The 12,658-nt window shown below is 42.5% G+C and overlaps 1 protein-coding gene across 4 annotated transcripts in view; it reads left to right on the top strand.

Moving 5' to 3' along the window:
* pard3ba (par-3 family cell polarity regulator beta a) overlaps nucleotides 1-12,658 on the top strand; it is a 208,927-nt gene that overhangs the window by 103,506 nt on the left and 92,763 nt on the right. For all 4 annotated transcript variants that reach the window (XR_014909557.1, XR_014909558.1, XM_085397617.1 and 1 more), the window contains exon 17: nucleotides 4,131-4,175. Coding sequence is in view for 2 of the 4 variants with exons in the window: in XM_085397617.1 (XP_085253743.1) it covers nucleotides 4,131-4,175 (45 nt within the window). In the remaining 2 variants the exon portion in view is untranslated. The remainder of the gene's footprint in view (nucleotides 1-4,130; nucleotides 4,176-12,658) is intronic.

Consider the following 12,658-nt stretch of genomic DNA (forward strand, 5'->3'; position numbering starts at 1 on the left):
ACCCCAGGGGCTTTCCAGCAAGCTCCACGAACACAGCTTCTGGTGTGTGCGTGTCTTTCCGTGCGTCCTTTGTATTTGTGTGTGAACGAAAGGGCCGAGGTTTCCAATCTCATAGCTTGCTGTGTGTGGAAGGCGAGAACGCAGAGGCTGATTTCCTCATATTAACCCGAGTTGACCCCTCATTCTCTCCCCTCTCTTTTTCTCCTCCTTTTTTTTGATATTTTTCTTTACTTTTCTTGTTGTGCTTGCATCTTCTTGGATAAGATCATCTTTTTTTTTTCCCTTCCTTTCCCTTCATCTTTGTTTATCTCCTTTTTCTTTTCAACACTTTGTTTCCTTACTGCAAGGCGATGAGTTCATTGCTCTTGCTCTCCTCCGTGCCTCTCTCCTTTCTTCTCTGCCTCTCTCTGATTTCCAATCCCGGTTCATTAGGTTCAGTGGATTGGCTTTCTTCCTGCAGCACACGCCTCTGCCACCCAAGCTGATTGGCTTTCATTACGGACAAGGGTGGTCTGCACACACGGCCGCGCGCACTCAGACACACACGCATACACACGCACGCTGTGCTCTATCCCACTGAGGACCCACTCCAATACCCACCTCTATCTGTCTCCGCTCTCTGGCTTCTATCTCCATCTCTGGCCATCCTCCATTTCAATCTGTTTTTTTTCTTTTTCTGTGTTATCATTCCACGTCTATTCATCCCTTCCCTCTCCAAAGTGCTCAGGGCTGAAATAAGGTAGTTAGCAGAGCTTTGTGTGTCTCTGAGTGTGCGGCAGACCTCAGATGCCAGCCCTGTCTGTACGATTTGTTGTTAAAGAGACATTTTTTTCTCCCCAGGAGAGTTTCCCACATGTCAGTCTGTATAGTCACGCGTACCTGAGCTTCAGCAGCACCTTAGAGCAGGTTAGCTTTTATTAAACACCACTTGACAGAAAGAGGTGAGCTGCTTTTATTGACCCTTGATGCCTCAGCAAATACTCTGTTGACTCAGAGCTTTCACTCACACACAGAAATCCTCAGCCTGCAAATGCTGATATGAATTGTGGGATCGCTAACTCGATAGCTGCGCCAAACTTTGAATTTTCTGACAAGCGGTGTGGGTTTGTTCCAGTGGATCACAGAATCATGAATCAGTCTTTTTCTACTGTTCCACAAATGCCCAAAAATGCCAGAAAGAATATTTTTGCTTTCAGCTATAAAAGGTAAAATATGTTTTTTTTTGTTTTTTTGAGGCAAATCTCACAGTAAGTCTCTTCCAGTCAGTTTCTTTCCTCCCACTAATGCCTTTATCAGCCTGAAAAGCTCTAGTCTGCTTTGGAAAGTAGTCTGTATGGATTGGCTTTAAGATGCTTAAAGTGCATGGAAACATCAGACCTTTTAGGACTACACCGTCTATACCGCCATTTGCAGTCTAAGTGATATCATGTGCAATGACTCTGTAAAATGTTTAAAGAAGTGTGAGTGATTTAACCAAAAGTTATCTTTCGTTAAGAGTCATTTTCCAGGCAACACCTGGGCATTGTGGGAGTATCCTGCTGAGTATCTAACCCTTTAAACCGCCCATAGCAGAAACACTACATCGCCTACAGTATGTCTTATTGATTATGAGCACTAGCAAAAGTTGGACCTTTATCCTTAATCAATTGGTCTATTTTTAAAGAGCTGGCAGTGACACAGAAATTAAAGCAATGAAATAATTAGCAGGGATTTTAATGGAAGACCATATGCATAAACGAGAAAAGGTTAAAATCAAACAAGGCACACAGAATTTTTAACTGTCAGAGGCAAAAACCAAAATGAAGGTCATGCAGGAGAGCCTTTAACCTGCATTCGTCCTAATTCACAGCAAAGGTTGACTCCTCTACTTGTAAAACAGAGTCAGATTATATAGAAGTCTATGTGGAGATTACCCCAACTTTCATTAATGATCTCAGTAGACGCTTTCCTGATGTGTTAATAGTCTTAATTGCTGTTTTCAACTCTGATTTAATACAGCGTGGTAGTGTTTTTGTAAATTCCGAACTTATTTAGAGACATAAATAAGAAATAAATAGAGATGCACTGTCATCCTTAGAACTGGCAGCATATGCAAACAAAAAACCCACTTTTTGTAAAATGCTGTTTTATTTTTACAATAAAATTTTAAACCTTGCAATTGTCCTCAAGCTACAGTACGTCTTCCCTCCCTTAAACAATAAAGGAGTGCTGTGCTACTGGGAAGAAGTGCAAATCATTAACTGATGATGAGTTATTATCCACGCACCTTTACCTGACCAAGCAGAAGCAGATGCAGCTAGTTTATTGAATAAAATAAATGTCAGGCATTTCAGAAATTTTCTAGCATGTTTATAATTTCACCAAATAACAGAACATCAACCCTTTTCACTTTTTTACTCATCTTCATAATTTTCCTCGTAACTGCTTTGATCCTTTGCTCATACAAAGGCTGCTAGCTTGTGGCTAGCCCTGGACAGTGTTAGCTTTAGCTGCTTTGTCTTTGTTAGCTTCTTTAAAATATCCATGTAAAAGTGGGTGAGGGTCATTTGAGCGTATGATTGGATTTGTTGTTACAAATATTTTTGTAGTAGTCCCCCACAGTTTACAGTTGTGCTCTTCCATGCTAATGGAAGGCTTAATGGTCAGTCACCGGTCCAGGCTGAGATCGCTGAAAATCTGCTGATTGTGGATGACGATTGATTATTGACAGTCAGATCCATCGCTCACGTTATAAAAGCTGAGATGCTGAACTTCAGGCTTTAAAACCAGACTCTATAAACCAGTGAGTTATGTTGCATATGCTACGTCCATCATTTATATACAGCTTTTGGTTTCATCATGTCTCTCAAGTTCATTCTCTTTGTGAGTGTTCTTTCCTCATTTATACATGTTTTCTTCTACACTGCTTGTTTACTTTCTCTGTTTATTTGTCCTACCATCTGCCCCTCGCGCGCTCTTTCCTGTAATTCCTGGTTTTGCTTTCTGTTTTTCCATCTCATACTCAATCCTTCATTTACTCTCTTTCAGTCACTTTTGTCCTTTGGCTCTGCTACTCCCTTTTACATTTTCCACTGACCTACTGCACTGTCTATATCCTCAAAGTATTATTCAGTGTCAGTGTACTTTACAAGAACTATCCTTACTTTGTATAGTAATGTTTCAGTAATAAAGTGACACACTAAGTTAGCAGAGTTGGGGTTAAACGTGAGATTCTTACGTTTTTAGCCTTCCTCTGTGGCAGTAGAGACCAACTTGGCTGCTGGCCACGCAGACTTTTATCTTTCCGGCACAGTGAAAGGGAAGCTTTTCATTATCTGCCAGGGTCATGAGGCCTGGAATATTTTTTTCCCGAAACTTTGAAAGTATTTAAGTTTTATTTTATCTGGCACATGTGGACAAGAAAGGTATTTTTGCTTCTTTGTCTTGGTAGCTACAGATGTCACTTTTTCAATTTCCGCTTTACTTTGACTGATTGTTTGTTTTTTTCTTAAGTTTTTTTTACTGTTATATTTTCCCGGCACACCCAGTCTCTGCATCTGTCTTCCTCGCTCCCTGCTGTTCCCTCTCCTATGTTATCCCTTGCTCTCACTCTTGCTCGCTCCCTCACCCTCATCTGTCCGTTGGGAAAATTGACCTCATAAAAAATGAAAAGGATTATTTAAGAGAAATGGCAGGATAATGAAAACCTATTATTGTATCCTGCGGTGGCGACCGCCGGCCGACCGCAATCCTAGTTAGATTAGGTGTTGGTGGGAGGGGGTGGGGTGTTGGTGGGAGGGCTGCTTTTCTTGGTCTTCTTTGTCCCTTTATTATTTCTCATATTGTCTCATCTCTCTGTTCTCATTTTCTCTCACAATCACAATATCTCGCTTTCTTCTGGTTTTCTTATATTTCTGCCACCTTTTCATTTCCTCCTTCAGTCTGTGTCATTTTGCCTCTCGCTCGTCCTCTTCCATCTTACGCCGGGAGTCATTTACAACATATGCCAGCACCAGTAGGCTCCAGTATAACCATTTATGAAGCAGCATGGGGCACTGGAATGACCTGCATGCTGTTTTGTGTTGTACTAGATATTGCTTGCATAATGTGTGATATTTACTGTGTCCCTCTGGCTCTTTCTTTTTTCCTAGTGGCTGATGAAAGCAACGTGGGATCACTGGTCGGGCAGAAGAACAGTGAGTGTTCGATATATTTTTCTTTGACCCACCAATCTGCCACACTTCTCTCCCTTGTTGTGTCTTTTGGCTTAACGATTCAACAAGTCCACACAGGAAAAAAATGAACCGTATGTGTGAAGATTCTTGTTATTCTCAAATATTCTTCTTTATTCTTTATTCCCTCCGCCTCCCTTTTTTTCTTTTTTTCTCCCCTGGCTGACAGAGTTGAGTTGTGCAGCACTTAGCGTCTGAGCTCGTGTTGCTTTATTGCCGCCCAGGTCAGCAGGCCCGTGGCGTTCAATCCTCACCCAGCTGACAGCAGCCCCCACTCCATCACAATGAATTCTGCTCCAGTTATTTGTACGCACTCAGTTCTGCTTTGTTTTATTTGAGAAGAGTCTGGTTAAATGTAAAAGAGAAGACTTTTTTTTTTTCTGCTTACAGACGACACGGTGCAGTGGTGGTTCAAAGTGATGTATGTGAAGTAATCAGTGTTTGGTTTTTGTTTGTTTTGTTTTTCTGAGAAGGAGAAGAGGATATATAATATAAGCTAAAACATCAACGAACTCAAAGTCCCTTTGTGTCCAACCTCCAATCATTTTCACTGTCCAAGCCTTTATCAGGAAGTCAAACAGTGGGTGTTTGATGGCCTGCAGTTTGGTGAACAGTCTCTCGTCTGTCAGCTCTTCATATAGAAAGAAGGACGTGGTCAATTCCAAATACTGGGGTTACTAAACATGGAAGTTCAGGTGGTGTCCAGTCATGGGTGGGTAATCGGTATTGCCAGTGCATGTGGCATATTTGTGTTCTCACAATATCTTTTTGTTCTTCCAATATGAGAAAGCACCCTATAGAGGACAAATGATGTGTTACAATTGATCGTGGACTCATTTTTAGAAGAGAAATCAACAAATGTTTTGGTCTGTGCCATATTTGTGCAAATCATTGTAGCAGTTGCACTTGTAGGACTCAGCCATGTTTGTAGAGTGTCTGGTTGGAGGTGTGTGTGTAGCAGTTTATGCTGCAGAGTGGGAGGCCTCTTAAAACTGATTGCTCATTACATACGAGAGATCTTAGAGTAAAAAGAGACTCCTTTGGAGACTCCTTGATACTAAATGTGAAGTGTTGGTTGTAGTGAACTCCTTGTATCAAGCTTTATGTTCATCATGGATTCACCGTGGTGGTCTAGCCGGCTATAATGAGAGCTTCCTTTGTGATGGTGAAATTCCTGACTTTAGGCTCTACATACCTTGCAGACTCATTGATCTCCTTTCTCAGGACTCCAGTTTCTAGAAGGCTTTTCGTTTGATAGTTTATGGTTTTTTATATTTCTGTCTGCAAAAACAACAGCTTGTGCTTTTGCAATACATACCTGCAATACACTGATTGACATGCTCAATTGAATATAACGTGCAGATATAGATGTGGCACGGCAAGAGGAGAAAAATTAATATTTGAGATGCAATCAAAAGTTCATCCACGAGTGATTTTAAAAACACTTTTTTGTAGTAGTTCAGATCTTTTCAGCAAACCTGTCTGATGGCTCGCGACATTACAGTAAAACTTGGCGCTGACAGTCTGACCCCGGAGGATAAATCCAGGGTGTCCAAATGCCGTCGATGTCAAAGAAAATGATGAGGTTGCTTCCGCTCATGCTTGTTACCTAAACATGGAGACTGCTGTCTGCTCTCTGGCTTGTAGCCAGAGATATTTGCTTTCTGTGCCAGTTTCAGGTCCGTGGTGAATTTGGTAAAGCAGGTGAGCCAGAACGTGTGAGGATCCAGAGCAGAGGCGACTGGAAATTGATGGACGACATCAGAGGTCTCCATTAGTGCGCCATTAAAGCACTACGTTAACACCCACAGCATGAGCCTCGAGTGGTGTTTGATTTTGAACACGAATTTTTTTTACTTCCTGGGAGTCTGTGGCATTCTAACAATAATGACAGGAAAGATTAGGTGCAGTGTTACTGGAGCTTTTTCTGATCACTACTGGTAAATTTCAGCTTTGTTAGATCTAACAGCTTCAGCATTTCTTCTCAGTGGCCGACTGGCAGACCCTCTGTGGTTGATCTGCGCAGCTGAAGGATGAACAGAAATCAAATGTTGCTCACAGAGTGTCGTGACTCCAGCTCGGCTGCAGACGTCAGGATTTTAATTGTAGAGCTCAGCAGTGATTTGTATCTCATTTAGATTTAATGTCTTTAATATGACAGCAAGGCCCCGTATAAGAAAATCAGCATTTAAGTTATGATGTTGGGAGACATCTGGCCTCGTTGCTCCTTCTGTTCCTGCTCTCTCACACACACACACACCGATCTCTAAAATCCACCTGCAACAGCCAGCTAAGCCTGTTGCCTGGCAGAATACAAATGGCCCGAGCATCGTTGCTGACCTCAAATCCCCCACACTCAGCATTCCCACAAGTGGCTTCACCTCCGCCCTCCTCTTCTTCTGTCTGATACCCACCCCACCCTGCCACCCGCTCCCCCCACCCTGTCCTCTCCTGCTCACATTTTCCAGGCATTTCTAAGCACACATGATAGATAAAGCGATCCATTTCTTCTCTGCTGCATTCCTTTCTTCTTGTGGTTTTTTTCTTCATCCCCCCTCCAGTTGACGTCTTAGCTAGTGCGTATTGACAGGGCTTTTGCGTGTTTCTCATTTTTGCTGATGCAGAGTATTTTGCCCAGCTTCCTGCTCCATATCTCAACCCACCCCTCCTTCCTAAATGGCCTCGGTGTTTCTTTATGAGCTTTGACATATTTCATTAGGCGGATGGTCTTAAGAGGCCTGCCTGGCTTCTTTAATCTGGCTAAAACCCTCTTTCTCTCTGGCTGAAGCTGCCGCGAGGTGCGTTTCACTCCTCTAACTCTTTCTTTCCTCTCTCTCCATCTTTCTCTCTGTCACTTACTCAAGCTGTCCCCCCCCCCCCCCCCCCCCTCTCTCTCTCTGTCTTGATTCTCCAGTCGTTCGAGTCTCAATCTTCAATAGAGCTTTAAGTCTCATTTCTTTCTTTTTTTCCGCTTTCATCTTTGGAACCACTCGTCCTTTCCTACTTCTTCCCAATCGCCTTTTTCTCGCTCTTTGTCACCAGACTCATCCCCATTTTTAGTCTGCTCTCAATCCCAAAACTTCATCTCCTTCTCTCTCTCTCTCTCTCTCTCCGCCTTTCTTTCCCTCTTTCTCTCTTCACGATCAATTTCATTCCCTTTCTTTCAACAGGCTGATCCTTTTTTTAGTAACTCGCCTTCTGTAATCTGTGGTTCTCCCTCTCCCGCTGTCTCTTTCCTCGCTCAGCTGCAGCTGTATCTGTTCCAGCTTCATGTGATTATGCTGAACATGCTCCAGTCTTGGAGTTTCCTCTACCGACTCAGACCCAGTCGTCTCGGTGTGTGTTGTGTTTGCGTGTACGTGCATGTGAACACCCCACCAAGACACTCCCAGCAGTGCTGGACAGATATCGCTCCATTCATCCCTTTATTTCTCTTCCTTAGAGTGTCTCCCTGGCAGCAGGCTACTTTACCCCTTACAACACACCTGGGATCTCATCCAGCCCAGCAGCACTGTACCTCCGCTCACTTTTGCAGTAATTTTGTATGTTTTTTCTGCCTTTTCCAAGCTTCTTTAAGTGTGTATTGTTTTTGTTTTGCTTTAAACGATCACCTTGAAAACCCTCATTCAGACTCATTCGTTGTTGTTTGGATGTTTAGAGCTAAATGGCTAACAGCTAACCCTGCAGCAGTGCCACCAGTGAGATCACTCTGTGTGCCCATTAGTCCCTGTTGTTTCTTTCCTGCACAATGAGGCATCAGAAAGCTAGCCAGCATCCTGCCAGCGCTGAAGCCTTTGCTTTTTCCCCCCCTGACAGTATTTGTTTGGGCGCTGTGTAATTCAGCTTTTTTTCTGCTGTTTGTGCTCTCTTTCCTTCTTTTACTTGCTATATCATAAGGACTGTTTGTATGCGCTCCCGCAACTCTGCCTTTGGGGGGAAAAAAACAAAAACAAAACAAACTCTTCTTTCTTTAAACTTGACCACTATCCTCTTCAAGTTGGTGCTTCGTCTTCTGCACCTCAGGCCTCAGTCCATTGATCCTATTTGATTTGGATGAATTCCTGAAAGGCCGGCACATCGGTGACCTGCGCTGGACGTTTTTTGGTGTAGTAAAAGGGCTACCTTTCAACTTTATTTTTGAAGACAAAAAGGTCGCCAGGTGGTAAGTCTAGTCAGTAGGTTAGGCGCTCAGATAGTGTTTGTGTGGCCAAAAAAGGAAGGTTTAATGGTTTGTGCTGTCCTCACTTAAAGACTCCACTGGTTCAACTGAGCTGTTGCACAACCTTAAACGCTTCCACAGAGCGAGCTACAGATCGGAGCCACACTGCTAGCCTTCAGGTCTAATGTGTGTCTGGTGGCCATCAAGGGCGGGGGCACTGGCGGTTTGATCCCCGGCTGGTGAGGCTATCTATGCGGATATGGAATGTCAGGTGAACTAGCGTGAGAGTATATTCGGGCTCTGGAACCAGTCTCCTGCAGACAGGATGGACTCTGTTCCAGTCTGGAGTTTCCCTCTGTGAGAGGCGGCAGGCAGGGGTGGGTGTTTTGTATCCCCTGGACTTTTCTGCCTTATATGTTGGGGCTTTTCCCAGTGGACGAGGGGGTTGTTTCTCTGTGTCTTCCGGGAAAGGGTCCGAGCTCTCCAGAGTTGAACAAAGAGCTGACCTTGAGATTGATAATGGCTCAGTTTAAATCAGGTTTGGGTTACAGCAGCGATGTGTTTATGTTTAATCTTGTGTCAGACTGTAAGAAACTGGCATTTAAATAGAAAAATTTACACAAGCCCCTCCCACCCCAACACCCATGCCTTTTCCTTGATTATTGAAGCACTTTTTGTAGCAGTTTAGCTTAAAACTGTTTTTACAAAGTAATAAAAAAAGGCTAATAGGTACTTCCAGCATATTTACAATGTGGTAGAAAATACTCTTTTGGCCTCTATGGATACTTTCCCCTTTAAAAATTAACTTTTAATAAAAAGAGAATAAAAATTAACTAAATAAAAGTGTTAGGGGTGTGGCCAAGTTGAGTGACAGGTGTCCCAACACAGGCAGCTAGAACCAGTTGGGATCTGCTAGACCTTTCTCCCACCCTTTAACTCCAATCTGTTGTGGCAGATGGCTGCCTGGTTCTGCCAGAGGTTTCCTCCTGATAAAAGGGAGTTCTTCCTTCCCACTCTCACCAAGTGTTTGCTCATAAGGGGTCGTGTGGGTTTTCTCTGTATTACTTAGTCTATTTCCCTTACAATATAAAATACAATGTCATTTGGCGCTTTATAAATTAAAATGAATTGAAATGAAACCACTACTTGAAATCATAAAACTGGCACTTACACTATCTGTGTTATTTTGGTGCATTTGAAGCATTTTTAGTGGATTATTACGGCTTGCTGTCCCTGAGGTTTGTGCTTCAGTTTTTAAGGTCACTTCCTGGTACTAAAAATCAACATGGGAGCAGCCAAAATGCTAACATTAAGTCCAAAACCTATGGGTGGAATCCCAGTGGATATATCGATCTTTTACACCGTTTAGGGCCCCGCTGGCATAAGGCTGCCAGTGCTGGAGTTCTGTTTGTTTGTGTGTGTGTGTGTGTGGGTTGACTGTGTTTTGGATCTGGGTCATACACTTTACGTAGGTGTTTCATTGTTTTCAATTTAATGCCAAATTCAAGTTTTTCCACAATAGTTTAAGACTCTTTACAAAAGATCCTTTTGTCTTGATGACGTGTACAACATGCTCAGCGAGCTTTGTGAAAATGTAATAAAGTTTTCTGTGATTCTGAATGGTTGCAGGCTGTGATTGGTTGTCATTCGGCATATTTAATGTGTCTCAGCTAATTCACTCAGGACCATAGTTAACTGTCTTGAAGTCTGACTCCTGCATTAAGGTTAAGTGAATAGTTTGGCTGTCTGTAAAGGTCTTTATAAATCTAGCATGCCGGGTGTGTATGTTTGTGTGCGTCTCAATGTATGCACCCTCTCAGTTCTGCCTCATTGCCTCAAGTATTTTAACTGGCTGCGCGTTTACAAATGGCACATGTCCCACTCCGCAGAGTTCTCTCCAGCCCTCATCCATACTCTGCCACCCCCGCTGCGTCGCAGTAATCCAGTAGAGGTAGGCAGTAATTATGAAATGGCCTTTTAAGTCCTCTCCAGTTATTAAAGCCATTCGTCTAGGTGGAGGCTAAATACAAACAGCCCATATGTCCCCTTTCCCTCATACATCTAAACAACTAAACACAATTACTGCCAGAGCAATGTTTCCATCCAGCTTCATTTTCTGCCTCTGACATAGCTGAATGCATTCAGATAGTAATGGATGGATGCTTAATGATTGAACAGCTCTTTAATTGGAGTGAGTTCTGATAGGCCATACCATGAATTGGATTTTACTTTTACTGGCTGTACAGTCGTATGAAGTCATTTGGTGGGCAGTCAGGTTTGTCGGGTGATATGAAAATAGTTGCTGTGTCATTTTCATTTTTAAAGGATGCAGCTGGGGATGTTTTGTATTTATCTTTCTGTCAACAAATCCCATGAAAAAAGTAGCGGGATCAGTTGATTCAAACGTGGAAAGTTACTGATGTTTGAATAGTGTTCTGTTATAATTGTATGTAACTCCTGGGTTTGCGGGCTGAATGTCACAGATAAAGGAAAGAAAAGAGAAAAGCTAACACACTGGTATCTACTCTTCAGACACAAGTAGCAACTGTAGTTCCTCGAATGGCCACTGGGGACTACCTAAAAAAGCGCAAAAATCCCCAGCACCGCAGCAGTAGTACATTTTTATAGTATGCTATAACACAATTTCCTCACAGTTGTGTTTGTGATGGTGATTCTTTTTTTTAGAATTTATTATTCATGTATGTGACAAATTATATGTTTGCTATCGGGTTAATTGTACCATCAGACATCCCAAAAACTATCAACACCAGCTTGGTGATTTTTCCAGTATTTTATTTGTTGTTTACTTTGCACAAGACACGTGCAAGCTGCAAACAAGCTTGCTAGCCTTAGTTGAAAGCTTAGCACTCCAGTCTCATCTGAATTTGATTTTAACAAAAAACAAAAGAAAAACCATGGCTGACCAAAATGCTAACATATCACCGGGCGATGTCATTTCCATCTTTTATATACAGTTTGTATTCATACCTCTAACGTGTCATTGTGGTTTCACGCCAAAAAAGCTTTTAAAGCTCCATGTTCAGTATATTTAATCCAGTGTGAAGCACTTCTTTCATGAGAGACCTTTGTGTGTTACTTTGTGTAGTTTAAACAGCTTAAATCTAAAAACATTCACAGAGATGAGATCGTTAAATATCTGTGGTAATTTAAGAACTTGTTGAATTTAATTGCTTTTACTAAAACTGGAAGTAATCTTTCTGTGTCTTGTGACCCTGTTTTTAATGCTTTTGTTGAATTGGATTCAAGAACCTTCACTGAACAGGGCGACATTGAGATCAGGCTTTCTTTTGCAGGTGTGTAGAGTGTATGTGTGGCGGTGAGTGCCACGTGTTTTTATAGCAGAGTGCAGGTCAGGGCTTGTTTTACTGGTCTCCAGAACAACAGCTTCAGGTTTTATTGGTTGATCCTGAGATTGGATACTAGATTGAAAAGTGTGTGTGTGTGTAGCTGTGCCCTACGTGTGTGTCTTGAAGCGTGTGTTCCCTGTACCCAATTTAAAGAACTACAGTATGGCCAGGAGCAGCAAGCCCCTTTCTTACTAAAGTGTCTCCTTGGCAACTCAGCATCACCCATCTCTCTCTCTCTCTCTCTAGTACACACACATGCAGACAGATACACACACACACACACACACACACACACACACACACACACAGTCACTGCCACCCCCAGCTGTTTTGATGGAGGGGGCGCTTTCTTGTAACCGTGGCAACCTCTTTGCCAGTCTGCTACAAAGCTGCTTGCTGTAGAGCACATTGTAGTCCAGTTGATAGGTAAGTGTTAAGATTCTGGTGAGACGCTGTGGGGGGTGTTCAGAAGTGTTCCATTGATGTGTGTGTGTGTGTGTGTGTGTGTGTGTGTTGGCTTGCTTGTATGGAGTTACTAGAACAATATCTGCTTTAAGCCCCTTTCAGACATGCAGTAGTTTCCCTTAATCTGACCAGACTGGTTCAGGCATACAGTTGTAGTATTTATGCAAAACTTTAAGCACATGATTCTGTATATTTAAGAAAACATGATTATTCTAGAGAATAACCAAAGTGGAAATGGTAAGATGCTGAGGGTTCCTGTCTCTTTTAATCTGGACCCGAGCTACTCCAACACCTTTACACTTCTGTAAAAACTCGTGACTTTGGGGTATAAAGTCTGAGGCTACGTCCACACGTACACAGGAATTTTTAAAAACGGAGGTTTTGCGTTTTCATTTAAAAAAAAGTGCAGTTTTTAAAATAACATCTCCGTCCACATGTAAAAAGCAAACGCTGTC

Source organism: Rhamphochromis longiceps, linkage group LG23 (assembly GCF_057381845.1).
Source record: "Rhamphochromis longiceps isolate RC_006_pf linkage group LG23, R_longiceps_female_GT1.1, whole genome shotgun sequence".
In the NCBI taxonomy this organism is placed as follows: domain Eukaryota; kingdom Metazoa; phylum Chordata; class Actinopteri; order Cichliformes; family Cichlidae; genus Rhamphochromis; species Rhamphochromis longiceps.